Source organism: Fistularia commersonii, chromosome 9 (assembly GCF_037954325.1).
Source record: "Fistularia commersonii isolate RoL2024-O1a breed Wild chromosome 9, RoL_Fcom_v1.0, whole genome shotgun sequence".
NCBI classification, from domain to species: Eukaryota; Metazoa; Chordata; class Actinopteri; order Syngnathiformes; family Fistulariidae; genus Fistularia; species Fistularia commersonii.
In genome coordinates, this window is record NC_141292.1 from 17899969 (window position 1) to 17927792 (window position 27824).

Here is a 27824-nt window from a genome sequence, read left to right on the forward strand (position 1 = left end):
AACTCATCGGTTGGCCACTAGCCTTGCCCCCAACAACAGAAACAGCAGCACAGCCAATAGGAGGGCGGCGGGCAGCAGTTGCTATAGCGATGAAAACGGGGCTCCGCGAGCCCCCCGTGCGACCAGCCGTCATCCGCAGCCTCTTTCCCCATCCACAGCTTGCCGTCCCGCGTCTGACCACTAGGGGGCGCCGTCTCCCAGGGGGCGGAGGCCGCATGCCGCGCCTTCGTGCCGAGGAAGGACGCCAAGTCCAGGTCCAGGCCCGCCGCGCCCCCTCGGGGACGGGGTGTGTTCTGGCGGCACTGCGGACACGGGATCCACACCTGTGGGTGGGGTTTGATCGGGGTCGATGACGTCACTGTCATCATCAACAGTGACATCATCAAAACGATGCGATGACGTCGCCAGTCACCTGCTCGTTGATGACCGTGTCCAACCGCTTCAGACACGCCTGGCAGAAGGTGTGGCCGCAGTGCAGTCGTCGCGGCAACCGTGTCACCAGGTCGTAGCCGCCGAAGCACACGATGCACGCCAGGTCTGGTCTCTGTGCCGGCGTCGGCGTTTCTGTGGCGATGCCAAAGGGGGCGGGGCCAGATCCAGGTGCAGGCAACGCCTCATTCTCGTCTTCTCCGTCGTCAGCCATTTTTTGTTCGGAGGGCGTAAATGCCATCTGTTAGCGAACCGTCAAAGTGTCCACGGTGTTAGTTCAGAGCCGGCTACTAAGCGTACTATCTGAGGTTAAGCTAAGCTAATGCATCTGATTTGTTTACAGATAGCATGATATTAGCATGATTCTTACTGTGTTATTTTTGAGCCTCATTGTGTAAGCAGATAACATTAACTTGAGTCTTAGCTTTAATTATAGTCTTCCTGTATTTAGCGTTAGCTTGAGACTGCTAGTTCAAGTCCTTTAGCTACTACTTACGCTCCAAGCGAATTGGCTTTTAGCTTCAGCCTGGTAGCTTTGTCCTCTGTCTGCTGTTAGCTTTAGCATTAAAACTAAAGTACATTTTCATTTTAATGCACCCTTGTTGTGTTTTGTGTCTACAATTTCTTTCGCTTCGACTTAGGCCTATTAGCTTTAGCACCACCATGCTGGCGACATGCTTTGGCTGAAACACACCATAGTGTGTTTTAGCTTTATCCCAGCCTGTTTTCGCTTTAGCCCAGTGCATTTTAGCTTTAGTCCAGTATGTTTTGATGTGGCGCAGTGAGTTCCTCATTAGCCCAGCGCGTCTCTGTTTTATCTCCGTATGTTTTAGCTTTTATGCTGTGCATTTTAGCTTTAGTCCATGTTTCAGGTTTAGCTCAGAGTGCTTGAGTTTTAGTGCAGTGTGTTCTTGCTTTAGCCATGCATGTTTTAGCCTTATCTCTGTGTATTTAAGCTTTATCGCCATGTGTTCTAACTTAATGCCCAAAGCATTTTAGCTTTATCTCTGCATGTTTTAGCTTCAGCTCAGTACGTTCTCGCTTTCGCGACGTTCCTGTTAGCGGCGTCGGAGTAAATCCAAGACAAACACGAACCTGACACCTCGGCGACGTCACATCTTTTCTTCTCTCGTTTACGGTGCTCCCTCCTTTTGTTCCAACCCTCTTTTTGAAAGTTTTTCTTCTATCCCTTTGGTGTCACCACCCCCGCCAACTTTCCTCTCCTCTTTTTTTAGTCCTTTTCTAACCCCCCTTTTCTCGCTCTCACTTTGGCGTCTCTTGTCTTCTCCTCTTCCTGGTTTCCCTTCATCAATAATTCAGCACCGGCTGGTCCAAAGATGCATCTCTTGTGGGGGCCAAACAGGGATTATTTGCCCATATATAAATAAAATTATTAACATACAGATGTTTAATAATGTAAAATGCATAATTAGCACTTCAAGGCACTGATATGGTTTAAAACCATCAAAGACCTCGATTGAATTCAGCCAATACACACGTTTCAATCAGTTTCCGAAACAAGATGGTCATATGACTGCCCCGTCATCTCCCATTGGCTTAGGGTGTCGCCGTGGTAACCAACCCGACAACATTGTTTGCCCATGCTTTGATGGCAGCAGGAAGTTCCTTAGGCACCGCCTCCTTCATATTAAAATCAGCGCTATCAAATATAAATATGCTGATTTTGGAATTATATAAAATATTTCTATAAAATTAAAAAAAATTCAGATGATTGACAGGAAATAAAGTGAAAAAGGTGCATTTCCATGGTTACCCCGGGATACAAAACTCATGACAGGAATTTTAAATATTTTTTAAAAACAAAATTCAAGATGGTCATCCATCAAAGTGGTGTCCTTGCTGTGGCTCCCGCTTCCTTTTCCAGCAGTCATTATGTTTCCAAAATTACCCCAGTATTCGAAACTCAAGACAAGAAATCCCCCTGCCCTCCCCGCTTTTTTTCTACTTAAAAAAAATAAATCAAAATGGACGCTCATCTTCATTCTATCCTCGCCGTGGCTCCGCCCGCTCAATGTCACTTCCTTCTCTGGCAGTTGCCGTGTCTGTCCATGGTAACCTCGGTGTTCAAAACGCCAGACAGGAAGTCCCTCCCTTTTTTTTGTAGTTTAAAAAAAAAGTTTCAATATGGCCTCCCTGTGTCTTGCCCCCTTGTTGTCACTTCTTCCTGCGGCAGCGGTAGCAGCAAGCGCACCTGCCGGTCGGCTCGTCTCCGCCCGTGTCCTCCTTCACCACGTACGCTGGCGGCGCGGCGTTCCCCACGTAGGGGTTCCCCTCGCCGACCGCCGCCGGGTTGGCGATCACCATGCCGACGCCGTCCGAGGGGCGGAGCTTGGCACGGGGGATGGTCACTTGACCGTAGGGGTTTTCCAGAGACACGTTGATGGTCGAGGACATGGCGGCGGAAGCCGAGCTTGGGGCGTGCCCGGGCTGTGGTCCAATCAGAGAGCACGGGGCAGGTGGTGGAGAGGCTGTTGACAGAGGAGAGGTCAGACAAACCTTCATTAGTCACACCCACAAGTGTGGAGAGAAGAAGTTCAAGAGGTTCTCCTCAGACTTTTGTATTCCGGTTCTCCAGAAAACCAGAGCTTCTCTGGAGAACCAGACTTTCCCCAGCAAACCAAAGTGTTCCCAGCTTTTCTGGAGAACCAGAGCCTTTCTTTGGAACCTGAGCTTTTCTGGGATGCGTGAGCCTCTATGTTACACCAGACTGTCCGTGGAGAACCCGAGCATGTCCAGAAGACCTTTGAGAACCAGAGTATCCCTGGAGATCCGCTTAGGTTCTCTGGTGTAAGATTGTGTTCTCCAAATAAAAGCTTGGGTTCTCCAGACAACCTTGGGTTTCCAGAAAAAACTCTGGTTCTCAGGAGACGCTCAGGTTTCCAGAGATGCTATGGTGGCCCAGAGAAGCTCAGATTCTCCAGAATCTCAGGCTCTCCAGGGACACGCTGGTGTATCTGAGAAGCTCAGGTCCTCTGGAGACACTTTGGTGCTCCAGAAAACTCAGCTTCTCCAGGGATAATCTGGTGTACCTGAGAAGCTCACATTCAGATTCAGATTCAGATTGTCTCCACAGAACATGAGCTTCTCTGGAAAACGTGAGCTCCTCCGTTGCACCTGACTGAACCAGGAGAACCCTGTAGAACACCATCTTCCCCTGGAGAACCTGAGTGTTCACTCGGCACCTTGGTTTCTTCGGTTGCCATGGTTACAGACGGCTCAGCGCCTCTTTCCCGTCCTAGAGCTCCAGAGGATAGACTCCATACCTGCACCTCCTAACCACTGCTCATGGAGCTTTGGGATGTAGATGGTGTTGTTGTCATGGCAACCCCCCCCCCCCCCGACACCCGGGTATACAGGAAGAATAGCTTTACAAATAAACCCCTTATTGGATATCAACAATATTCACAATAATCAATTTAATTCAGAGGGTGGATATGAAGGTAGTTGGTGTGAGAGAGGATATAGAGAATAGGGTGAGATGGAGAAGGTTAATTGCTGTGGTGACCCCTGAAGGGAAAAGCCGAAAGAATAAGAAAGTTAATTCAAAGATTAAAACCGTTTATTGCCACATGTACAGTGTAGAAATGTGTTTCCCCGTACTGTAAAATTACTACACTGTACAGTGTGTTTGGGTGTGTTGACCGGGGTCAAAGGCTACCGTCCCAAACCCCGGCGCCTCGAACGCCAGGCGACTAACAATCAATCGATCAAATTGAGCAGTTTCGATCAGGTTAGTTTTGGATAAACAAAGTTCTCACCTCCTCCTTCACCTCCTTCTTCGCCACGTCCCTCTTCCACTGACGGAGTAATAGAAACTGGCAGATAAGTCTCCTCGCCACTCGACCGCCCAAACCTGCTGGACCTGCTGCCGCTCCCTCACGCCCAGGTTCCGCCCCCTCACCTAAGCACACACACACACACACACACACACACACACACACAAGGGCTTGTGTCTGCATTATGTCACGACCCCTCTCACACACACACACACCCTCCCCCCTCCAGAGGAATGAGGGCGTATTCAAATCCCCTGGTGGCCTTTTGTTAAACCCACCATTGTTTATTATCACTCTCTCACATATTAAAGCCCTGTTATATTATTTTTATCTTTTATATTCTATTTTTAATCTTTTGTGATCACCTCCTGTCTGTTCCTCCTTCTTAGCGGGTGTTTTGTCTTCGTTTGCTTTGGATTCGGAGGCACACTGGTTGATTGAATTTGGGGGGGAAAACAACAGGTTTCAGAGAAATGAAGGAATAATAACAATGATGTTTATGATAGCAATTAGGAATAACTCACCTGGACAACAAGAGGGAACATCTGGAACACAGCTGGACAACTAGCAAAAATTCCTGGAAAACTAGAGGGACAACTTGCAGGAGAACTCTTGGAAAACTAGTATAAACATTTGGACTTACTGGCATAAAAATCTGGAAAATTAGCAGGAACACACCCGAGTAATTAGCATAAACACCTGAACATGTACTATATACACCAGCACTATTAGCATCAATACGTGGACAACTATCTGGAACACATCTCACACTCGCTTGACCTTTCTTGTAAGGTTCAAGTGCCGTTAAATTATTTTCAAAAATCTGACAAAATATCTCTAAACCTCTTTTCCTGTGATCAGTTGTGAGGGATTTCTCTTTTCAAAACTAAAACTAGCAAGACAAGCTGCTAGCAGATACTGAAGCACAAGCGTGAAACTAGCCCCGGAATGAGGAATAACAACTTTCTAGTGCTCCTTTTTTTTAAAGATATTGATTTTTAGGTTGTGTTGGCGGCAGTCAGGTGAATTTCTCGTTTTTTAGAGACACTTGTGGGTTTAACTTGAGGTGTTCAGGACATGTTTCCCTCGACGACGGCGGGATGAAGGCTCATTGTTTTCTTGTCCGGAGAACAGTTAAGATGGCGTCCTCCCTCCTCTCCCGTCTTTCCGTTTCCCGCGGAAGCCCCTCCCTGCTTAGCTGTTAGCCTTTAGCTCCCCAGCCGGACGAGAACCGAGGCGGGGGGGTGGCTGTCGAAGCCGGGAGGGACACGGAGGAGGAAAACACGGGGCGGAAAGCGGTGGAAATGAGCCCGGCGACAGACGCGACGGGCCCGCGGTGACCGGACAGCGAGTCTGCCGCCCGACACAGGCTTTTCCCGGTACGTGGACAGGGTTCGGCCGCCTTAGCGGAGAGGCGGCCGCGGCGTCGCCAGCTCGCGAACTCCCTTCCGACTCTCCCACCGCTCGCCCCCCCTGTCCAGATATTTATTCGCCTGATCCAGACCACGGCGAATTTATAAACATATGCCGATGTTTGCATGTGTTTTTGCGGGGTTTTGCGTAGCTGCTCGGTCGCCGTCGTGAGTATGTTAGCTCCCGGAATTCCATCAATTCCAATGGAAACTCCGGCGCTGTGCTGTTAGCATGCTAGCGCTAGCTGACCATTGGTTTTCAATGAGGAGGCGCAGCTAATGCTAGCCTAGCCTCGGCTCGTCACCAGCTCCGATGGAATTTAAAGGGTTTCAGACCCCGAAGGGTGTGCCGAGGGGCTTCCAGAAAAACAATTTTAAAAGGTTTTCCATCAAAAATATTTAAATGCAACGTTTGGATGGACATTCCCGTGTTTTTGATTGAAGTACCACATGTTGTCTCTGGGAGTTTTGTGACTTTTGGGGATGTTTTTGTTCAAATTGCAGGCGCTAGCTAGCCTCGGAACAATACGTTGCATCAGGTGTTAGTGAAAACAACAACAACAAGGCTACTTCCTGGCTTTTAATTAGCTTTTTAGCATTATCATCATATTTTATTGATTAATTTATCAGTAAAATATAATCTTCGTCGGTAAACCAGAAGCCCCTGGATAAATTGGGTAAACTGAGCTACCCCAGAGAGCCCAATTGTCTTCATGGAACATCAGCTTTTCTGGACAATTTTAACATCTCTGATACACCTGAGCGTCTCTAGAAAACCAGAGAGTCTGCCGTGAACAAGGGCTTTTTTTTTAGAGAGAATATGAGCTTCTCTGTTACAACAGATTGTCCCTGGAGAATCTGAGATGCTCTAGGGAACTTGAGTATACCCACAGAACCCGTTTATCTCAAGGGATCCTTGGGTTTTTCTAGAGAATTTCAGGAAAACATGAGCCCCTCTGTTCCAACAGGTTCTCGAGAGAAGCCGGGATACTCAAGAGAACCTGAGGGTCTCTGGAAAACTTGAGTGTATCAACAGAGCCAGAGTATCTCAAGTCTACGTGAGCTTGTCTATCTACGTCAGGAGAACCTGAGTATCTTCAGAGAACCCGAGTGTCTCTTAACCAGAGCTCAGGAGAACCTGATTTTCTGGAGAATGTGAGCTTCTCTGGAAAAGTAGACAGAGAACCCCAGTCTCTCCAGAGATTCTGAGTGTCCCCTGAGAATGTGGCGAGAGGGATTGGTGTGTTCTGGAGTCAGGATTGACATTATCCAATCAACAAGTAGGATGTTGTGGGGTTTAAAACAAGCTTTAGTGTGACATAAACCAATCAAGTGCTGCCTTCAAGACCTCGACGTCTTCTGCATGGACGTGGTTCTACTGACTCTCTCTCTCTGCAGAGGACCATGCAATCTGCCCTCGCTCGCCCTGGCCGTTGAGACTGCGTGTGATCCAGGATGGGGTTTGGTAGGGATCTGAGGAACTCCCACGAGGGGCTGCTGAAGCTGCAGGACTGGGAGCTGAAGGTAGGTCCGCGCCCCGTTTGAGCAGACAGGAGAGACATTACCTGATTTGTCTTAAGAGAGCCTTAGCTTTTTTGGAGAATTTGAGCTTCTCTGGTGCATCAGACTGTCCCTGGAGAACGAGAGATTCTTTGGAGAAACAGTGTCGCCACAGAACGCAATTGTCTCAAGAGAATCATAGCTTTCCTTGAGAATGTGAGCTTCTATGGCACTCCAGACTCTCTCGGGAGAACTCGAACCTGGGATTCTCTGAAGAAACAGTCTCCTTGGAGAACCTGGTTGCCTCACAAGAATCTTAGCTTTCAATAATAATAGTAATAGGGGCGATAAAACGATACATTATTACGAATACCCTTTATTAATTCCCATGGCGAAATTTGTTCTCTGGAATTAACCCATCATGAATGAACCATGAGCAGTAGGCTGCTGTCCAACTAACTTGGTCCACCAGCGCCAGGGGAGCAAGTTAGGGGTTCAGTGTCTTGCTCAACAACACTTTGACCCGCTAGGAGGAGCCTGGAATCGAACAAGAACTGTTTTGTTCCAAAATCCATTGCTCCACCTCTTGCGCCATGCCGCCCCCATCAAGTTTTCTGGAGAACTTGAGTGTCTTTGCTACACCAGAACACCTCCCGTGAACCAGAGTTTTTCTGAAGAACATGAGCTTCTCTGATTTGCCACACTGTCCCCGGTGCAGGAGAGATTCTTTGGAGAAACAGTGTCTTCAGAGGACCTGATCTTTTCTGGAGAACCTGGGCTTTTTTGGAGAACCAGAGCATCTGCCAAAAACCCGAGCTTCTGCCGAAGAGTGTGAGCTTCTGTCGCACAAGACTGTTTCCAGAGAACCTGAGATTCTCCAAACAATCCAGAGAACCAAAGTCTCCGCAGAAGACCCGAGCATCACCAGAGACCCGGAGCATCTCTGAAGAACCCGATGTTTTCTGGAGAACATTAGCTACTCTGGTAGCTCTCGAGAGAACCTAATTGTCTCCTAAGAACCTAAGCTTCCTAAAGCCTAAGAACCTGAGCTTTTCCAGAGAACCTGAGCTCTTCAAGAGAACCTGAGATTCTCTGGAGAGCCCCTGGAGAGCCTGAGTTTTTCCAGAGAACCTGCACTCTTCAGGAGAATGCAAGCTTATCTGGAGAGCCCATGGAGAACCTGTTATTTTCCAGAGAACCTTAACTCTTCGAGAGAACCTGAGATTCTCTGGAGAGCCCCTAGAGAACCTGGGCTTTTCCAGAGAATCTGAGCTCTTCAGGCGAACGTGAGTTTCGTCTGACGAGGCTTTCACCTGCTTCTGAGCGGCTTCTCTCTCCGTCCGTCCAGCTGCTGGAGACGGTAAAGCGCTTCATGACGCTGCGGGTGAAGAGCGACAAGGAGTACGCCGCCCTGCTGCTGAGCCTGACCCAGCAGACCGAGAAGCAGGAGACGGCCGACTACGTCAGCACCGTCAGCAAGGTGAGCCTCCTGCCCGTCCGGGCGCCTTCCCCCTCCAGATGCCCTCCTCCTGAAAGTTCTCCCCCACCTTCCCCGCAGTCCTGGTCCCAGGTCGTCCGGCAGACGGAGGCCCTGGGGCGTGTGATGAGAAGCCACGCCGACGACCTCAACTCGGGCCCACTGCACCGCCTGGCCACGCTGATCCGTGATAAGCAGCAGGTGAAGAAGAGCTACCAGAGCCTTCACCAGCAGCTGGAGAGCCACAACCACAAGGTCAACCAGAGGGCAGAGCCCGAACACCCCCCCCCCCTTCATGTCCACGTCCGTGTTGACGCTGTGGCGTTCACCTCCCCCGTCGCTAGGTGACCAGGAGCGACCTGGAGAAGCTGAAGTCAACGTACCGCCAGCTGAGCCGCGATGCCAACAACGCCAAGGAGAAGTACCGCGACGCCCTCGCCAAAGGTACCCCGCACTTTCTGGTGGAAGCAGCCCTTCTCCGAATGAGATTCCGGCAACCGAGCGCGTGCCTTTTTTTTTTTTTTTTTTCAAATCCCCCCCCTCACCCAATCGCAGGTCGCGAGGCGGAGCGCGCCCACGAGCGCTACGACAAGGCCACGGCGAAGCTGCATAACCTGCACAACCAGTACGTGCTGGCGGTGTGTGGTGCGCGCGCCCACCAGGAGGAGCACCGGCGCCATGCCGCGCCCGCGCTGCTCGACGCCCTGCAGCGCATGCAGGAGGACATGACGCTCGCGCTGTGAGTCCACGCCATGCGGCCGAGAGAACTTCCCGGCGTCGCGTTCCTCGTGTTGACTTTTCGGCGTGTGCAGGAAGAGCATCCTGGAGGAGTACTGTGACATCAGCAGCCTCCTGACGGAGGAGATCGTCAAGGTCCACCAGGAGATCTCGGCGGCCGTGCAGCACATCGACCCTCTGGCCGAGTACCAGCACTTCATCGACGCCTACAGGTCAGGGCGGGGGGGGTTCCCGTCGCCGAAGCGGCGGTCGGTCGCCGTGGTAACACGCGCCTCCCCTCACCGAAGGTCCCCGGAGACGCCCGAGGCCACGGTGGAGTTCGACGCGTCGCTGCTGGACGAGACGGACAACCTGCCGGCCAATGAGATCCTGTGGAACACGCTGACGGCTGACAGCCTGCAGGCCATGTGAGGAACCGGGAGGGGTTTCGGGTGGAAACCCGGGAACGTCTCACAAGATTTCCAGAGCTTTCCAAAGCTCCCAGCGTGCGTCTCCGATGTCATTTATATGCGCACGTGTGCGCGCAGGTTGTCGTCGGCGACGGAGGAGTTGACATTGACTCAGCAGAACCTGCTGACGAAGGAGGCGCTGGTGGATGACCTGGACTCCAAGATCCAGACGAGTCAGGAGAGCACGGACAGGAAGAGCGAGTAAGACATCTCCTTCTATATACAACATATACAACAATTTCCTTCGGGATTAATAAAGTTGTTCTTATCTCTCACCCTCTCTCTCTCCTCAGCTGCGTCCTCCTCCTCAGTCAGAAGCTGTCCCTCCTGGAGCTGCGTCAGACCGTCCAATCGCTGCGCAGCTTCGAGGCCCGCCTCACCTCCCAGAAGGCCCTGCTGGACGCCAAGATGGCGGACGCCGCCTCGCCGCCGCCGCCGCCGCCCCCGCCGGCACTGCCGTACGAGGACGACGCGCGCTCCGTCGGATCCACCGTAAAGAGATCCTTAATTTCCATCTAACAGGAAGTGGCTTGTAGCCTAACTTTTTTTCAAACGGCGTCAACGTTTTCAGAATAAGGCGAGTGCCGTTTGAGTATTGTGCTGTGAGAACAAGAAGTCGGAGATTTGCAAAATAAAAGCTCAAGGTACATCGTGCATTTGTAAAAGAGGCAGCCTTTAGCTTAGCGGTGTTGGTCTGTGCAGGAAGTAGCTTTCAGCTTTCCGAAATCAAGGCTCAGATTGGTGTGTGTCTGTGCAGAAGGCAGCTTTTAGAATTAAAGGCCCGACATTATCCACATATTTGTAACGGAGGGTAGCTTTTAGTTTCGCTTTGTTTGTCTGTGTCTGCACAGGAAGCAGCTTGTGGCTGTTTGAAATCAAGTTTCATTGTTTCCACATGTCTACAGGAAGAGGCTTTTCAAAATTAAGGCCTAACATTTATCCGACTGTTTGTAGAGGAGGTAGCCTTTAGCTTAGCGATAGGCGCTGTCTATACAGGAAGTAGCTTTTAAGGAAAATAAAGGCTCGGCATATATTTGTAAAGGAGGTAGTTTTAAGCTGAACAACAAATTCCTGTCTGCACAGCATCAGGTTTTCAAAATAAAGGCACAATGTTTATTTAAGTATTCGTGAAAGGAGGAGGCAGCCTTTAGCTTAGCATTACTTTTTACTGGAGGTAGCTCGCTGCATTTTAAAAGTCCCAGCATGTTTTCCAGGTGTGCATAAAGGAAGTAGCTCTTCAAAATAAAAGCCTAACATGTAGCAACATATTGGCAAATGAGGCTGTCCTTTAGCTTCGTGGTATTTACGCGTCTGGAAGGGCAGCTCTCCGAAATCAGGCTCAGGGTTAGTGGAAGAAGCAGATTTTCAGAACAAAGGTCTGACCATCCCTTATAGTCTGTAATAGCTGAAGTTGAGAATTGTGAGGAACCGAAAGTAGAATCATATAAACGAAAGCTTAAAGTGCAGCCACACTTTTGTCAACTTTTAGCCATTAGCTTAGCAGTATTTGTCTTGTCTGTACAGGAAGTAGCTTGTAGCTTTTCAATGTGTCTCTTCAGGAAGGAGCCGTTCCTGTAAGGCTTGACATTTCTTGGTAAAGGAGCTAGCCTTTTGCTTAGCAACATAAACCGGTCTAGGAAGTAGCTTGTGGGTTTTCAAAATTAAGGCTTGAATTGTTTCCATATGTTTGCACAGGAAATAACTTTTCAAACTAAAGGCCTTTCATGTATCCGCGCATTTGTGAAGGAGGCTGCCTTTCGCTCAGCAGCATCTCTTTGCTCAGGAAGAAGCTCGCCGCTTTTTAAAATCGAGCTCCAATATTGTTTCCACGTGTGCGCGCGGTAAGTTTGCATCCTGGCCTTTTCGAAATTAAAGTCTGTCTCCTTCCAGGACAAGACAAAAGAGAAGAGCTCGCGCTTCGTCACGCTGCGCCACTCCCTGGCCGGGATGATCCGCCCGCCGAAGGTCATGCTGGGCTCGTCCACCTCGGTGAGGCGGACGCCTATTTCCGTGAAAACCGCCGTCTGGAGGTGGAGCTTTGTGGCTTGACGTCTCCGCCCCCTCCCTCTCTTTCCCCCCCGCAGCAGTTCTTCGACGTGATCCCGTCATCAGAGCGTCCCCTGACGGACCAGGAGTGGTACCACGGCGCCATCCCGCGCACCGAGGCCCAGGAGTTGCTACGGCAACAGGGCGACTTCCTGGTGCGCGAGAGCCACGGCAAGCCGGGGGAATACGTGCTGTCGGTGTTCTCCGACGAGCAGCGGCGGCACTTCATCATCCAGTACGCGGACGTACGTACTTGACGGCGACCGCCCGGGTGACCTCGCCATGGGTCAAAGGTCACGGGGTTGACCAGGTTCTGCCCCCTTTTTCCCCGCAGAGCCAGTACCGCTTTGAGGGCACGGGTTTTCCCACCATCCCGCAGCTCATAGAGCACCACTTCACCACGCAGCAGGTCATCACCAAGAAGTCCGGCGTGGTGCTGCTCAACCCCGTCGTCAAGGTAACCGCTTTTTTTTTTTTTTAAATATCACACTCAAACCAGCGGGGGAAGGTGCTGCCATGGTTCATTTCGTGGGGCCACCTTGTCCTCCTGCCTGGGTTCTCTACGTTCTCTCCATCCTCCTCCCCAGTTCACTGAAGCCCCGCCCCCTCTGGTTGAGTGACACCCACGGCGGCCAATCACGGCCACCCTCTGGTTCCAGGCTGTCATGGTAACTGCTTATTGTCTCTCCCTCTGTTTTGGTGGCAGGACAAGAAGTGGATCCTGAACCACGAGGATGTCCTGCTGGGGGACCTCCTGGGCAAGGTGACATCACTTCCTGTATCCGCGTGCCACTGTGCCTCCTTCGTCTAGCTCACACGTGTGTGTGTGTGTGTGTGTGTGTGTGTGTGTGTGTGGCAGGGTAACTTCGGTGAGGTGTTCAAAGGCGTCCTCCTCCGAGACAAGACGGCGGTGGCGGTGAAGACCTGTAAGGAGGACCTTCCCCCAGAGCTGAAGATCCGCTTCCTGTCCGAAGCCAGGTGAGCCCTCGCCGAAATTCTTTACTGGCACGCGATTGGCCGTCAGGGTTCACTGACGCCCGATTCGCCGCAGGATCCTAAAGCAGTATGACCACCCCAACATCGTGAAGCTGATCGGCGTGTGCACCCAGCGCCAACCCATATATATCGTCATGGAGCTGGTTCCCGGTAGGTGAAGCTCCACCCACTTTTCTGCCGCCGCCAAGTCCCGCCCCCTGACGCCCACCGCCGCTGTAACCCCTCCAGGGGGAGACTTCCTGTCCTTCCTGAGGAAAAAGAAGGACGAGCTGAAGACGAAGCAGCTGGTGCGTTTCTCCGTGGACGCGGCTGCCGGCATGGCGTACCTGGAGAGCAAGAACTGCATCCACAGGTGAGGGGGCGTGGCCTCAAGAAGGCGCCCGATTGGACGGAATCGCTGACGAAAGAACCCGTCCGCTCCAGGGACCTCGCGGCAAGGAACTGCCTGGTGGGTGTGTCCAGCGTGCTGAAGATCAGCGACTTTGGGATGAGCCGCCAGGAGGACGACGGCGTCTACTCGTCTTCCGGACTAAAGCAGATCCCCATCAAGTGGACGGCGCCAGAGGCCCTCAACTACGGTGAGCTGCCACCTCCGTTAACCTGCCCGGCAACTCCCGCCTCATCCTGACGCGCGATTGGCTCCCGCAGGCCGCTACAGCTCGGAGAGCGACGTGTGGAGCTATGGCGTCCTGCTATGGGAGACCTTCAGCCTTGGGGTGTGTCCGTATCCCGGGATGACCAACCAGCAGGCGCGGGAGCAGGTGGAGAAAGGTCAGCTGATCTCGACAGAGACGTTGCCGTACCGCCGCCGACACACTGACCGGCCTCTCCGATCGGCTACCAGGTTACAGGATGGCGTGTCCGCAGCGTTGCCCCGACGACGTGTACCAGGTGATGCAGCGCTGCTGGCAGTACAACCCGGAGGAGCGGCCCAAGTTCTCCGAACTCCAGCGGGACCTCGCCGCCATCAAGAAGTGACGTCGCCACCGCCGGCTTTGTAAGCAAGGTGTGCGCGGCCAGCTCGCCCTGTACAAAAAGCTAGCGTGACACAGTTTGCGTAGAAGAAGTTAGCGCGTAGCAGTTAGCCACTCCGGGCGCGCATGTGTGACAGGACAATCTACTCAGCCCCGCCCTCACTACCCGTAACCATGACAACGGACACTACTTTTCATTTTATTTATTGTTTTATGTGGACTTTTTTTTTTATATATACAAAATGGCAGGCGAGGCCACGCCCCCATCGCAGGAAGTAGATTTTTGATTTATAAACACTAAAGCGATAGGGGAGGAAAAAAAAACCTTCTTCACATCGGCACTTCTGGTCACCACGGTAACTGACTGATGCATCAGGCCGCCACCCACCCCACCCCACCCCACCCACTGTAAATAAACAAAGTTTTTATTCCTTTCTTTGACACTAATCCGCTGTTTTATAAAAATATTATTGACATTTATGATGAAAATAAACATTTATTTCATCGGCGCCGTGTTTGGACCAACTTTATTGATGACGGCCATCTTGCGGCTAGAACTGCAAGCTGCCGAACAACGTCGGCAGCGTCGACGGCTTCGGGTGCGGCTTGTAGCCGATGCGCTCGTTGATGAGCTCCGCCCTCGTCGCCGTCGACGACGCCGAGCCGGAGGCCCCCCCGCCGCCGCCGATGATGTCCACGCTGATGACCGAGGCCCCGCCCACGCTGCCCGACGACTCCGCCTCCTCGCGCTGTCGCTTCCGGGCCTGGGGGGAGCAAAACATACGCCGATCAGTATTTACCGGCGCCGTCAGCGCTCAGATCACGGGCGTGGAGGCGACCTCGAGCTCCTTCTTGATGCTCTCGAACTCCTCCGTGTCGTCGATCTTCAGCTCCAGGCGAGTCGGTTTCCTCCTCAACATCTTCGGCGCTGCCAGGGAACCTGCAGGAACACAACACAACCTCGTCTCAACGGACGGATCTGAGGAAAACGTGCCACGCCGTCTCCACGATCTCACTTTGGATCATGGAATCTGATTGGTTGGGGAAGTGGCTGAGATGTTGCAGGACACGCAGGAGTCTCATTTACTACGGTGGACAGATGATTTTAGACCAGAACCTCGAAGGACCATGATGTTTACAGACTATATTGTGATCTGCGAGGAGCAAGTGGGTGGAGGAACATCGAGAGGAATGAAAGTTAGCATGAACGGTGTGTAATGGAGATGGGGCCCAGGTGGACATTGAGGCTACAGGGGTTGGGGAGGAACGTGTGCAAGGAGGAACGGGTGGAGAAGATGAAGTTGGGAGCAGCCATGTTGTCTGGTTTGGAGAGGAGGAGGTTCCTATGGAGCAAATACACTCACCGGCCACTTTATTAGGTACACTTGCCCAACTGCTGGTTAACACTTAATTTCTAATCAGCCAATCGCATGGCGGCAACTCAGTGCATTTAGGCATGTAGACACGGTCAAGACAATCTGCAGTTCAAACCGAGCATCAGTTTGGGGAAGAAAGGTGATTTGAGTGACTTTGAACGTGGCATGCTTGTTGGTGCCAGAAGGGCTGGTCTGAGTATTTCAGAAACTGCTGATCTACTGGGATTTTCACGCACAACCATCTCTAGGGTTTACAGAGAATGGTCCGAAAAAGAAAAGATATCCAGTTCTGTGGGCGGAAATGCCTTGTTGATGCCAGAGGTCAGAGGAGAACGGCCAGACTGGTTCCAGCTGATCGAAAGGCAACGGTGACTCAAATAACCACCCGTTACAACCAAGGTAGGCAGAAGAGCATCTCTGAACTGCGTACAGGACGTCCAACTTTGAGGCAGATGGGCTACAGCAGCAGAAGACCACGCCGGGTGCCGCTCCTTTCAGCTAAGAACAGGAAACTGAGGCTACAATTTGCACAAGCTCATCGAAATTGGACAATAGAAGATCGGAAAAACCTCGCCTGGTCTGATGAGTCTTGATTTCTGCTGCGTCATTCGGACGGTCGGGTCAGAATTTGGCGTCAACAACATGAAAGCATGGATCCGTCCTGCCTTGTATCAACGGTTCAGGCTGGCGGTGGTGGTGTAACGGTGTGGGGAATATTTTCTTGGCACTCTTTGGGCCCCTTGGTACCAATTGAGCATCGTTGCAACGCCACAGCCTACCTGAGTATTGTTGCTGACCACGTCCATCCCTTTATGACCACAATGTACCCAACTTCTGATGGCTACTTTCAGCAGGATAATACGCCATGTCATAAAGCTGGAATCATCTCAGACCGGTTTCTTGAACATGACAATGAGTTCACTGGACTCAAATGGCCTCCGCAGTCACCAGATCTCAATCCAATAGAGCATCTTTGGGATGTGGCGGAACGGGAGATTCGCATCGTGGATGTGCAGCCGACAAATCTGAGCCAACCGTGTGATGCCATCATGTCAATATGGACCAAACTCTCTGAGGAACGCTTCCAGCTCCTTGTTGAATTTATGCCACGAAGAATTGAGGCAGTTCTGAAGGCAAAAGGGGGTCCAACCCGTTACTAGCATGGTGTACCTAATAAAGTGGCAGGTGAGTGTATGTCAAAGTCAAGGCCCGCGGACTGGATCCGGCCCGTGAACAAATTATCTCTGGCCCCTGGGATGAAATTGATTATTATTAGAACCAGGCCGCAGCCGTCTACTGGTGTTTTGAACTACATTCCCCACAATGCAACGGTACCCTGCGAACTCACAGCAGCACAGCTAGCGGGCTTTGGTTTCATTCTTCATCAGCAGTCAGAGCAGATGTCAAATTTAATGTATTTAATTTAAATGAATTTAACGTTTTTAATTCAGTTAAATGTTTCCATTTGTTTCTACAAAACATGTGATTTTTCTTTGAAGAAAGTATTGTTTTGTCTGTGTGCCATAGATTTTTGTATTTCAAATTATTGTTTTATTTATTTAAGATAAGATAAGATAAGATAAGATAAGATAAGATAAGAACAACTTTATTAATCCCGAAGGAAATTGTTGTGCCAGAGTTACAGAAAATATAACAGTAATAAATCATAAAAAGAAAAAGGCAGAATTAGAAATAAAAATAAACTATAAACTATAAAGTGTCTCAGTGAAACTATAAGGTGAAACTATAAAGTATAAAGTATAACATTTATATTTACTTTTCAGTTGATGGACTAATTGCAGATAGGAGCCATCAGAAAGAATACAACTGATTTGATTTATTTTTGATTTTTATTTATTTTTATTTTCTCATTTACCTATTTGAAAGCAGTAATAGAGCAGCACAATATTGCATTTTCAGTTTATAATGCATGCAATTTCATTTATGCATTTAGGTCTTGGTTCAATAGGCTATGTTCAGTCAGTTCAATATGTTTTAATAAACACTGAATTAGTCCGGCCCTTGGCTTGTAACAAATTAATTTATTTGGCCCTCTGTATTTGACTTTGACATCCCTGCTCTTGAGGATGGAGAGGATCATGTTAGATGTTCTGGAGACTGTTAGGACATGGACAGAGAAGGGATGGAGAAGATCCGGACTGAAGGATGATGAGGTTGGAAGTCTAGAGCCAAACCAGAGGATCGATGGATGGAGGGAAAGAGGGGAGGAGAAGAGTTAGAGAAGAACATGAAGAGGAGAGGGTCAGAAGGAGGCAAGTGATTGACTGTGGCCCAAAGAAAGAGAAGACGTAAAGCAGGTTGATGCTACTCAGTATTCAGTCAAATGAGCTAGGCTAAACGGCTAACGAGGCATGGGAAAATAAACCGGACTCGTCACTTCCGTGGTTTGACTGGAGCGGCAGCGGCTTTGGAAGAGAGTAAACAAGAGTTCACCGTAAACTCACGGATCCGGTGCTTCGCTGTTGTTCTTTCCCGTCTTTTTTTTCCCCCCGTCGTATTTGTTTTCCAACACCAGGGTCCACCGGAAGTAAAACCTTTCACCCGGAAACCGTTTGCGTTTTACATCCTGGGTCAGCTTACCCTGAGTAAGCTAGCGCTCCGTCCTTCTCCGGTGAGGTTTCGCTCAGTTAAAACTCATTGCGCTTTAAATGTTTGAATGAATAAAGTGAGATTCTAGTTTACGGTCTTTCAGTATGCCCGCTCCGCTGGCCGGTACCGGCTTGGCTTAATGACACGGCGCCCATCGCCGCTTGTTTTGTACTAATGATAATGCTAACTCCAAAGCTAATGCTAATAGCAACCGCACACGGTTTCCGCGGTTGTTTTGTGTTTGTAACAAAAGTCTGGTGAACGATAAAATTTTTTCCGAAATCACAATAAAAGTATCAAACCGTGTACGCGATCAATGTCAAAATAACTCGAGATGATGTAGAATCTTGAATGTCCATTTTTGACTTACTGCTACTTAATAGTTGTTCATTTTAGGATTTCTTATTTTAATTAATTAAATTTTCTGGAAACAATTATATATACAACGTCTTTTTATTTATTTAAATTTTGTATGTCACAATTTATATGAATTAACACAGGAAATAGTTCCTCATAGTTGTTGATATGACATACGTTAGGTTTGTAAATCTTATTTTATTGGGTGTTTGTGTTCTCTCTTTTAAAATGTACAGTATTTCCAGACTTCTGAACGCTACTTTGTGTGACAGTGTCCATTCTGCAGAGGCAGCAGTAGAAGAAGAAACCCAGGATGTCGGACGATGAGGATGCCGCCCCGGCCGTGAAGAAGACCCGTGTTTTCTACGGCAGCCTGGAGGAGAAGGAGCGCAAACGCCTGAGTGCCGACGCGGCGAGCGGGATTTCGACGAGACATGACGGGGTCAAGGCCGGGATCGAGGCGGGGAACATCAATATCTCGTCAGGTGGGGTCTCTTGGGATGGATACACAAACTCCACGGAGCAGCAGGGACCGACTCTCATGATGCTTTGCAGGGGAGACGATGGAGATAGAGGAACGGGTCAGTGAGAGGCAGCAGGAGGCGCTCGCGGAATTCGAGCGGCGGCGCCGGGCGCGGCAGATAACCGTCTCCACTGACGATGCTGAGGTGAAGGGCGGCCTGCGAGCTCTCGGGGAGCCGATAACGTTGTTCGGAGAAGGCCCGGCCGACCGGCGTGAGAGGTGAGTGGACGCAAGAGCTTCTTTTTGGTTCATCTTGAATTTGGTTCCAGGAAATTGTGTCCTCCGAGGGAACGTTTTAGTTGTGCGTTGCCACAATGTGCACCTTAAACTCCACACTTCAAAACAAACCACTAAAGAAGGAGGACATGGACACAGGTGTCAAGGAACAATTACCGTGGACTATCAGATGGTTGAAGTGTTTTTATCTTCTCCCTGCACTTGTTTGCCGTATGTAGACCACACTTATTCTGGTCTAAAGTGTAGCAGTGCTTCTGCAAGCCCTGGCGTAGCAGGCCAGAAGAGCTTGGACCACGCTGTTTGTGTCAAATTGTCCAAAGTAAAAAATCTGACCAGGATAGGTTTTAAAATTTGGATATGGGTGTGGGTTTTTGGTTCCACCAAGCACCTACTAGTTCCCATGGAATCATAAAAATACCCTGCCTTGGAGTAGGAGTTCAGATTTCCTCTGTTCCAATGCACAGAGGAAACGCCCTGGTACCCAAAAAGCCTCTTGAAACTTCCAAGGAGTTCCTGCTGTGAGAGAGGGGCCGATGAAAGTTGGGTCACTACGGGTGGCACAGCTGAGCTCGAACCCTCAACATGTCTTGGGAAGAAAACCTGTTTTCTCTTGCGTTCCAGACTGCGCAGCATCCTGTCGGTGGTCGGTCCGGACGCACTGAAGAAGTCACGCAGCGACGAGCAGAGAGCCAAGAGGTCGCAGGACGAGGTGACGCTCGTACAGACGCACTTGGATCAGCGCTGAATTCAACGCGGAGGTCACGTGACTCATGATTTCACTTTCGTTTGGCCCAATGGCAGTGTCAGCAGACGTGGTACCACGAAGGCTCCCCCTTTCTGAAAGATGCCCGGCTGTGGTTGGCCAGATACTCTCTGCCCCGGTGAGTCACAGCGCAGGTTAACATCTTTGGTGACGTGGAAGTTAGCATTTTTACGCCTGCCGCCATCATGGATGTAAAGGCTACCGGCACTTAGTGGGTCCACTCCTTTTGTTGGACGGCTGACGCCGACTTGAGCCAAGGGCAGTGACTGAGTAGGTCGCGGGGCATGCTTCTGCCCGTGTCTGATTGGCCGCGATCTGTTCTTCAGCGGAATGTTGCGGCTGGAGGCCGAGCGTGCTCAGAGGGACGTCAGCGAGGCCAACAAGACGATTCGGCAGCAGGAGCTGCACAAGAGTCTGAGGGTGAGGAGACATCCGACAAATGTGAAACCCAAAGACAACAACGAGGAGACGAGCTAATGGGCGATCCGATGGTTCCTCTTCTTCAGGGCCTGAACAACTTCTGCAGCCAGATCGGAGACGATCGTCCAATCAGCTTCTGCCACTTCAGCCCGGATTCCAAGATGCTTGCCACGGCCTCCTGGTGCGAAGCCCCGCCTCAATGAGCCCGAGTGTCCAAGAGGTGCTTCCTCGCCAACATCAAGCTTCTGCTAACCCGTCGATCATTTTCGTCCCCACAGGAGCGGCCTATGCAAGCTGTGGTCCGTCCCTGACTGCAACCTGATTCGCACCCTTCGAGGTGGGTGGAGCTAAATTAAGAAACATGTTTCTCTGATATCGGTAGACTTTGTCTGGAGCCAGGTTCCTTCCAAAGAGCTTGATGTGCACAATGGGTGTCAGGATCCATGTGGGGGCACCATCTGTGGCTCTTTGGTCCAAGAACGCCGGGGGCAAACTTGGTTCTGGACCCTCAGTGATCTACCTTGAAGCTGTGAGGTCTGATTTTGGGTCAAATGTCCTGTGCCAATGAAGGGTACCGGAGGCTCTTGCAGAAAGAGGGCATTGGCCCTAAACATTTGCAGTGGGAAAGAGACCTGTTGACCTCATCTGGGGACAGCTCGTACCGTCATGTATGGTGAGAGGCTGCCATGCTGGGGTCCAATCCATGTCCACCAAATCCTGATCATGGCTGTTGAGCCATTGGAAAAGGAGGTGTCCCTTTTCTCTCGTGTACTGTTGTGACATTTGGTCTTACGAGTCTTCTGAGGGGAGAAAGGAGCTTAGAGCAAATCTCTCAATTGACTAGGCCAATTACAGGTGACCGATTAGGAACCGATGGAGGCTGCCAACTGGCGGAAGGCCATGTTATGGGCCCGGATTAGGCCAGAGGGATTACTTTTTTCTCCTGGCCTTGGAAGGCCTCCGAGCCCACAGAGTGACGGCGGTTTTGTTGAACATGGGACAGATTTTCCCCTGACGGGGGCAAAGAGTTCTTGCTGTCCTGGTTAGCTACTCTGCAGATCCCCAACCACAACAGAATCAGTCTGAACCTGAATCCCTGCCCAACATATACTCCAGAAGAGGTGGTCCCTGAAGAAATTAGGCATGGATGAGGGTAAGTTCTAGAAAAAGTCCAGCCCAGATGTCTAACAGAAGATAATTATCTGTTGATTCTTCACATCCAGAAAATGGAGATTGATATTCCCCGTTTTGTGCTCAAACCTTCTGCAAAGGCCTTCGATTGTTCTTAACCCCCTCTTTCTCTTTGCCAACCGTCCGAAGGGCACAAGACCAACGTGGGTGCAGTCGTCTTCCGCCCGCAGGCTGGAATAAGCCTCGACCAGTCGGACGTCAGCCTCGCATCCTGCGCCACCGACGGTTCGGTGAAGCTGTGGAACCTGGAGAGGTGGGAACCTGCGGCTCCCGAGCAGATCCAAAAGTGTTCGGAGAAGAGAAGCAACCAATCGCCGCTCATCTCTTCTCGATTCTCTGTGTTGCCACAGCGACGAACCGGTGGCGGACATCGAGGGTCACACCGAGCGAGTGTCACGGGTTGCCTGGCACCCGTCCGGAAGATTCCTGGGAACGACCTGGTACGGTACTTGTATGATTGGACTTTGGTTCTACTTCCTGTTTTCCTCTCCCTGTCAAAATAAAGTCACTTGATTGGCCCTTGTAGTTTCGAAGCCTCACGCCGCCTTCTAACGTGCTCCGCTACTATAGACCTCACTGTCTTGTGTCTGTTGACGTCTCGTAAGTGAAGTCTAGGAAGGCCCACAGCATTGAGGTCCCGGCACGACCTAGTGTTTGGGTGTTTCTGTTTGTTTGCTAATGTCGACTTCTCTGCCTCGTCAAAGTGGCTGAGCCAGAACAATAAATAAAGGGGTCTCGTGTTATCGTGTTTCCACAATAGCTATGACAAGTCCTGGCGTCTCTGGGACCTGGAGGTTCAGGAGGAGATCCTCCACCAGGAAGGTCACAGTAAAGGAGTTCATGACCTTCACTTCCATCCCGATGGGTCACTGGCTGCTACTGGGTACAACTACACACTTCAGTATATGCTGTACTGCATGGCACTGCGCACCCTTTAGCATCATGTACTGATTGTGTCCCACTGGCCACGCCCTTTTCTGTCATCCAATCAGAGGCCTGGATGCATTTGGCAGGGTTTGGGACCTCCGGACGGGTCGCTGCGTCGTCTTCCTGGAAGGACACCTGAAGGAGATCTACAGTCTACGCTTCTCCCCCAACGGGTCAGCCAATCACTCTTCTTTTGAGGCTCAATATTATTATGATTTTACTTGTTGACGTTTGCGTTTCCTGCCCTGCAACAGACACCACCTGGCGACAGGAAGTGGCGACAACACCTGCAAAGTTTGGGAGATGAGGAACAGGAAGTGCTTGTACACGGTCCCTGCCCACCACAACCTGCTGTCGGCCGTCCGCTTCCAGCGTAAAAGACTTACTTTCACGTTCCTCTAATACCAGAATGGCAAAGTTGCCGGAGTTTCAAAATAAAAACTCACTAATTGTTTTGTGGGGTCCGTTCCTCAGCCACCGAAGGCCACTTCCTGTTGACGGGAGGGTATGACAACGTGACAAAAGTGTGGAGTCACCCGGGCTGGACGCCGCTCAAGACGCTGGCGGGCCACGTCGGCAAGGTACGACACCCCACGCTCTGATTGGACGGGATGACCTTTTGTCCCCACTGAAGTTAAGCCCCGCCCACTGACATGCGGTGTCCTTTTCCAGGTGATGGGGGTCGACGTGTCCCCCGACGGGAAGCTCATCGCCACCTGCTCCTACGACCGCACCTTCAAGCTCTGGCTGTCGGAATGACGCTGCGACAAGATTTGTTTTTTGTTTATCGTATTTCCGAACGCATCCGAAACTCGGGCACCGCGTTGGCCGCCCTTTTCACGCCGCTTTTATATTTTTTAATAAAACATGATGTCAAAACAATCCTGCTCACCGTCTTCTTGATGTTGCTTTTATTTTGGAAACAAGTTGCCCGTCTCCCTGACGGCAGCCTGCTACTCGGTAAGCATAGAATGCTAATGCTAAACTGTGACTTTACGCCCATGTAGCGGTGCTGATCTGCTAGTGCCTGACCTCCAGTTGCTGCTCGGACCTCCAAGCCAAGTGACGTGGCAGATCGGTGTAGATAAATGCGTGGCACCTGGGCAACTAGGCAAGTGCTTCTCCCTCTCAGGTAGATGTTGTTTCGTCAGTGTTGCGTTTGGGTTTCGGCACTAGCTTGCGCTTAGCTAGCAGCCCGACTAGTACGTATGATATGTCATCTTGGTCATTCCAGCAATTCATGTCATCTGATCTCCGCAGGAAAGGATATGTATGCACCAACCAAATGTCATCCTCCCCCTTGTGACATCACAGTGCTCCGCCCCCTTAGTGACATCACAGGCTTGGTAGCCAACAGCTCGTGGCCTTGTCCGCCGTGATGTTTTCCCGTTCCGTCTCAGTCCACCTCGTGAGTTTTCCTCATCCGGCATCAGACCAGAGTGGACGATCATCAGCCGAGGTAGGGCGGTGATTCTGTTTGGGTTCTGTGAGATGGTGTCCCACTTCGACAGCAGGTGTCTCCATGGCAACAGTGTGAGGGCTTTTCCGTGTTGTTGGAAGACATACAAGGGTGGGAAGAAGTCGGACCTCCTCCCATTCCAGAACGTTAAACCCATACCCGTTGTGGCACCTTCGGTTCTCAGCAAGAACAAGGTTCTGTAAAAACCCTGAGATCTCACTAGGGTTCTCTGAGGAACCCCACATGGAAGGACACCTTAGAACCATTGACCAAAGAACTGTATGCTCTCCCCTGCCTGCCTGGACCCTACCTGTGTGCAGCCTCTGCTCGTTCCCCTGCCTCTATTCCCTCCAGGTTCTCTACATCTTCATCGGACAGTTCATAGAAAACTCAAAATTGTCCGTAGGTGTAAATGTGAGGGTGAACGGTTGTCTGGTTGACAGCTGACCCTCCAGGTTAAGCAGTGATTTCCTCCAGCCATTGGACTAATGGACCTGCTTTACAGGAAAGACAATGGCGGAGGGTGCCAGCGAGGGGTGGCGCCTGCAAGCACAAGCGTCCGCTGTATCCAGGGACGACGGCGAGGTGAGGGCCCAACGGTCGTCCGAAGAGGAGGTAACGCACACTGGAAGCAACTGCTCATTTCCATGCAGGTCCCTCGCCTGACAAGGTTGCCTGTTTCTGACCAATAGCAGGGCCGGGAGGTGTGGGGTCGCGGCGGCGCTGAATCCCTGCGTCAGGCTCGCCTCTGGTTGGCCAGATACTCTTTGCCTCGGTGAGATGGACCAATCACAGATGTCTCTAAGAAGGGTTGTCAGGAAAGCTTTTACGCGCTAAGCTTACAGTAGCTAACGGCTCACGAGAGCACCTTCAGTAACAACAGGAACCGGGACCAATCAAATCAGGCCGTTTTGCTACTTCTGTTTTCTTTGGACATATTTGTAATAGCGTTTCCATGCTTGTAATTCCAAAGTGTAGCCTCGGCGATAGTCCTGCTTTTCCCGTATCCAGATTTCTTACCACATATGCAAGGGTGATGGTGATGCTGCCATGAAACATCACAAGCTAGCTTAGCACGGTGCCATCATTGCACGTCCCACTTGTTTTGCGTTCTGATTAGACAGTTAGAAGGGGGTGTCCTCCATTGAGTTTACGTACGCAGTTCATCAAAAGTGCGTGAGCAGCTTTTGTTAATGATATCCCTCGACATCTGATTGGTTGGGGGTCTATGTGTCCAGGGCAGCGAGGCGCCTGGAGGCCGATCGTTTCGGGGGGGACGTCAGTGAGGGGACCCTCGCGCTCCGGCAGCAGGAGCTGGAAAAGAATCTGAGGGTGAGGCGCTGCGAAGGTCGCCGAAGCCAACAAGGAAGGGTCTAGGTGCAATAATTAGCGCATTATTAATCCGACGTCCTATTCTTGCCCTTCAGAGCCTCAGCAACTTCTGCAGCAAGACCGCAGATGATCGTCCAATCAGCTTCTGCCACTTCAGCCCGGATTCTAGGATGCTGGCCACAGCCTCCTGGTACGAAGCCCCACTACACCTTTGCGCCAGCGTCATAATGCTGCCAGTGTGCTGACGCGGGGGTTAAGGCTAATATCCTAATGCTCGACTCTGCAGGAGTGGTCTGTGTAAGCTATGGTCTGTCCCTGACTGCAACCTGATTCGTACGCTGAGAGGTGGGTGGCCATTCAAAATCCAATGACATACTTCTGCATTATATCTTCTACCGCAAGTTGTTGGAACTAGTGGACAGGCCGCCACTGGCCTTCAAGTGGACTAGCCTCCACCTGAAGACCCGATCTTGTCAACTGGAATCAGGTCAATCTTAACAGGTGTACATGGGGTGAAGGGTTCATGACCCAACAATACAGAAACAGGTCGAGATCCACATCTGATATGGTCCCCCCAGGCTGGGTCTGGTTTCTTGCTCCAGGTCTTACTGACCTGAGAACTACCCAATTGGGCGGTTGACACCAGATGCAAGATTTTCCAACCACTGCTTTAGTATCCTGCCGAAGAACCCCGGAGGGAACCTGCAACCCTTCAGAAGCTTGGGTCGCTGGTTCCCTCAAGAGTTCTGGTTCTTTGGCAGGATCTTGGTCGGATAGCGCAGCTAGTCTACTTGCCCTTTGTGACTGTAAAAAAAGGTTCTGCAGATGAACCCAAGCTGTGATCCCTGTCTTCCCCCAAAGGACACAAGCCCAATGCGGGTGCCGTTGTCTTCCGCCCGCAGGCGGGCATCTCCCTCAGCCAATCCGAAGTCAGCCTGGCCTCGTGCGCCACGGACGGATCGGTGAAACTGTGGAACCTGGAGAGGTAGAAAGCGAGGAGGCTACGAAACTAGGAGGGTAGGAAGTATCGAAGCAAAGAGGCATTAAGTCTTCCTGTCCTTCTGCGGTGTGGTTGCTGTAGCGACGAGCCAGTGGAAGACATCAGGGGTCACAGTGAGAGAGTCGCCCGAGTGGCCTGGCACCCTTCCGGACGGTTCCTTGGGACCACATGGTAAACGGCATTACAATCTGACTCCAGAACAGAGGTCGATGAAGTACTTGTGCCCGCTCCCGCGGTACCCCCTGATCTGATTGAAAAGTCAAAGCCATTGTGCGCTTATTTTGAGGGTCACATAAAATAATGCGTTCTCTTCAGTTACGATAAGTCCTGGCGTCTCTGGGATGTGGAGGCTCAGCAGGAGATCCTCCATCAGGAAGGTCACAGTAAAGGGGTTTATGACCTTCACTTCCATCCTGATGGGTCACTGGCTGCTACTGGGTATGAATATACACTGCACTACTCTGCAATACTTGCTGGATTACGCAGTACTTCTGTATTGCCGACTTTCTCCAGACCAATCTTCTTTCTCCCTCGACCCCTGTCCAATCAGAAGCCTGGATGCATCCGGCAGGGTCTGGGACCTCCGGACAGGACAGTGCGTCCTCCTCCTGGATGGACACAGGCAGGAGGTCTACAGTCTGAACTTCTCACCCAACGGGTCAGCCGAAATCGCAGCGAGCCCCTGATGCTCCAAGATCACATGACTTGTTCGCTCTTGGCTCATGTCATTTTCCTTTTCCTGGTGCTAGAAACCACCTGGCAACAGGAAGTGCCGACAACACCTGCAAAATCTGGGAGCTGAGAAAAAAGGCATGCTTGCGCACACTCCCCGGCCACAGGAACCTGTTGTCCGCTGTGCGCTATCAACGTAAGGACGCTTGCTGTTGTCTCTGACCTCACTTCCTGTTTGGAGGTCTCTCATCTCATTTCCTGTTTATGTCTCTGGCTTAACTTCCTGTGTATATCTTTGCCATGTTGTTTTCTCTGGCCTCACTTCCTGTTTGGATTTTTGATTAAACTTCCTGTTTGTATCTTTGCCATGTTGTTGCCTCTGACCTCACTTCCTGTTTGCATGCCTTGTTCAACTTCCTGTGTGTATCTTTGACCTTTCCTGTTTACATCTTAAACCTAACTTCCTGTTTGTATCTTTATCACATTAGTATCTTTAACCTCACTTCCGGTTTTCCTCTGGTTTAACTTCCTGTGTGTACCATCTTCGCCATGTTGTTGTCTTTGACCTCACTTCCTGTTTGGGTCTTTGATCGCCCAGCCATCGACGGCTGCTTCCTATTAACGGCGTCGCTGGACGGCACAGCGAGGGTGTGGGGCTGCCCAGGTTGGTCGCTGCTGAAGACGATGACAGGGCACACGGGAAAGGTATGACGCCACACTCCGATTTGCTGATTCCGATGCGCTAATAGAAAGGCTGACCTCACTTCCTGTTCCGATTTCTGCCTGACTACCCCGTGGTCCTTTTGAGGTTACCACTTTTGTTTTGAATGGTAGGCCATGCCCCCTGCAGTGCCAATTGTTACAATAACAAGTAGTTGCTTCATATGATGATCCTCTAGAATTGTCAACTTCCCCTTTATAGATAAAGTTTGGCCTCGCCCCCTTTTTATGCCAACTTCATTAACATTATTATGACGACGACATTGTAGGTGCTGGGTGCCGACGTGTCACCGGATGGGACGCTAATCGCCACCTGCTCCCACGACTGCACCATCCGACTCTGGAAGCCAGCGTAACTTCGCCACGGCTACAATATCACCTGGAGTCAGCCATGTTGCCAAAGATCCAGAGTGGTGGCC

At 50.9% G+C, this 27824-nt stretch overlaps 5 protein-coding genes across 9 annotated transcripts; 3 read left to right on the top strand and 2 right to left on the bottom strand.

The window, feature by feature from the left end:
* Positions 1-17: 17 nt before the first annotated feature.
* On the bottom strand, positions 18-5306 carry LOC147231496 (RING finger protein 227-like). Of its 3 annotated transcripts, none has more exons than XM_086152930.1 (5): positions 4751-5306; positions 4592-4655; positions 4221-4351; positions 1525-2918; positions 201-670 (listed from the first exon to the last, which is right to left on the bottom strand). In XM_086152930.1, exon 4 carries the CDS (start codon positions 2842-2844, stop codon positions 2605-2607), a length of 240 nt encoding a protein of 79 aa, XP_086009056.1. In that variant the 5' UTR covers positions 2845-2918; positions 4221-4351; positions 4592-4655; positions 4751-5306; the 3' UTR covers positions 201-670; positions 1525-2604. The 3 variants fall into 3 exon arrangements, with proteins under 3 accessions (XP_086009054.1, XP_086009056.1, XP_086009055.1); XM_086152929.1 differs by having other exon boundaries at positions 202-670; positions 4209-4351; XM_086152928.1 differs by lacking the exons at positions 4221-4351; positions 4592-4655; positions 4751-5306 and having other exon boundaries at positions 18-323; positions 413-670; positions 1525-2608.
* A 136-nt stretch (positions 5307-5442) lies between these two features.
* On the top strand, positions 5443-14327 carry fer (fer (fps/fes related) tyrosine kinase). 2 transcript variants are annotated; one of them, XM_086152921.1, is made up of 20 exons: positions 5443-5605; positions 7037-7162; positions 8487-8618; positions 8697-8870; positions 8960-9059; positions 9171-9354; positions 9428-9565; positions 9641-9760; positions 9881-10003; positions 10096-10294; positions 11693-11791; positions 11887-12093; positions 12183-12305; positions 12555-12611; positions 12708-12826; positions 12900-12994; positions 13073-13196; positions 13268-13422; positions 13493-13615; positions 13689-14327. In XM_086152921.1, the coding sequence occupies exons 2-20, from the start codon at positions 7094-7096 to the stop codon at positions 13820-13822; spliced, it is 2475 nt and encodes an 824-aa protein (XP_086009047.1). In that variant the 5' UTR covers positions 5443-5605; positions 7037-7093; the 3' UTR covers positions 13823-14327. The 2 variants fall into 2 exon arrangements, with proteins under 2 accessions (XP_086009047.1, XP_086009048.1); XM_086152922.1 differs by having other exon boundaries at positions 11890-12093.
* Positions 14222-17762, bottom strand: cdc26 (cell division cycle 26 homolog). Of its 2 annotated transcripts, none has more exons than XM_086152932.1 (3): positions 17660-17762; positions 14658-14758; positions 14222-14582 (listed from the first exon to the last, which is right to left on the bottom strand). In XM_086152932.1, the coding sequence occupies exons 2-3, from the start codon at positions 14736-14738 to the stop codon at positions 14370-14372; spliced, it is 294 nt and encodes a 97-aa protein (XP_086009058.1). In that variant the 5' UTR covers positions 14739-14758; positions 17660-17762; the 3' UTR covers positions 14222-14369. The 2 variants fall into 2 exon arrangements, with proteins under 2 accessions (XP_086009058.1, XP_086009059.1); XM_086152933.1 differs by having other exon boundaries at positions 17649-17754.
* Positions 17759-23104, top strand: LOC147231499 (U4/U6 small nuclear ribonucleoprotein Prp4-like). The gene is made up of 15 exons (XM_086152923.1): positions 17759-17826; positions 18434-18646; positions 18717-18903; positions 19543-19630; positions 19723-19802; positions 20011-20104; positions 20191-20285; positions 20383-20441; positions 21425-21548; positions 21646-21735; positions 22056-22178; positions 22288-22395; positions 22477-22595; positions 22697-22803; positions 22895-23104. The coding sequence occupies exons 2-15, from the start codon at positions 18475-18477 to the stop codon at positions 22979-22981; spliced, it is 1533 nt and encodes a 510-aa protein (XP_086009049.1). The 5' UTR covers positions 17759-17826; positions 18434-18474; the 3' UTR covers positions 22982-23104.
* Positions 23105-24194: 1090 nt separating this feature from the next.
* Positions 24195-27771, top strand: LOC147231500 (uncharacterized). Its single transcript, XM_086153017.1, has 12 exons — positions 24195-24296; positions 24374-24456; positions 24920-25013; positions 25109-25203; positions 25300-25358; positions 25875-25998; positions 26095-26184; positions 26329-26451; positions 26564-26671; positions 26763-26881; positions 27284-27390; positions 27675-27771. The coding sequence occupies exons 1-12, from the start codon at positions 24195-24197 to the stop codon at positions 27759-27761; spliced, it is 1191 nt and encodes a 396-aa protein (XP_086009143.1). The 3' UTR covers positions 27762-27771.
* The last annotated feature ends 53 nt before the right edge of the window (positions 27772-27824 follow it).

Excerpts from the sequence above, each read along its gene's own strand:
- LOC147231496 (XM_086152928.1), bottom strand. The coding sequence starts at position 670 with ATGGCATTTACGCCCTCCGAACAAAAAATGGCTGACGACGGAGAAGAC. Across the intron at positions 324-412 it reads ACACGGTCATCAACGAGCAG|GTGTGGATCCCGTGTCCGCA; the intron begins GTGACTGGCGAC and ends CCCCACCCACAG.
- fer (XM_086152921.1), top strand. The coding sequence starts at position 7,094 with ATGGGGTTTGGTAGGGATCTGAGGAACTCCCACGAGGGGCTGCTGAAG. Across the intron at positions 12,612-12,707 it reads TGGGGGACCTCCTGGGCAAG|GGTAACTTCGGTGAGGTGTT; the intron begins GTGACATCACTT and ends TGTGTGTGGCAG. Across the intron at positions 13,197-13,267 it reads AGCAAGAACTGCATCCACAG|GGACCTCGCGGCAAGGAACT; the intron begins GTGAGGGGGCGT and ends CGTCCGCTCCAG.
- cdc26 (XM_086152932.1), bottom strand. The coding sequence starts at position 14,738 with ATGTTGAGGAGGAAACCGACTCGCCTGGAGCTGAAGATCGACGACACG. Across the intron at positions 14,583-14,657 it reads GCATCAAGAAGGAGCTCGAG|GCCCGGAAGCGACAGCGCGA; the intron begins GTCGCCTCCACG and ends TGCTCCCCCCAG.
- LOC147231499 (XM_086152923.1), top strand. The coding sequence starts at position 18,475 with ATGTCGGACGATGAGGATGCCGCCCCGGCCGTGAAGAAGACCCGTGTT. Across the intron at positions 20,442-21,424 it reads CCTGATTCGCACCCTTCGAG|GGCACAAGACCAACGTGGGT; the intron begins GTGGGTGGAGCT and ends AACCGTCCGAAG. Across the intron at positions 22,596-22,696 it reads GTCGGCCGTCCGCTTCCAGC|CCACCGAAGGCCACTTCCTG; the intron begins GTAAAAGACTTA and ends TCCGTTCCTCAG.
- LOC147231500 (XM_086153017.1), top strand. The coding sequence starts at position 24,195 with ATGGCGGAGGGTGCCAGCGAGGGGTGGCGCCTGCAAGCACAAGCGTCC. Across the intron at positions 24,297-24,373 it reads AACGGTCGTCCGAAGAGGAG|CAGGGCCGGGAGGTGTGGGG; the intron begins GTAACGCACACT and ends TCTGACCAATAG. Across the intron at positions 25,359-25,874 it reads CCTGATTCGTACGCTGAGAG|GACACAAGCCCAATGCGGGT; the intron begins GTGGGTGGCCAT and ends CTTCCCCCAAAG.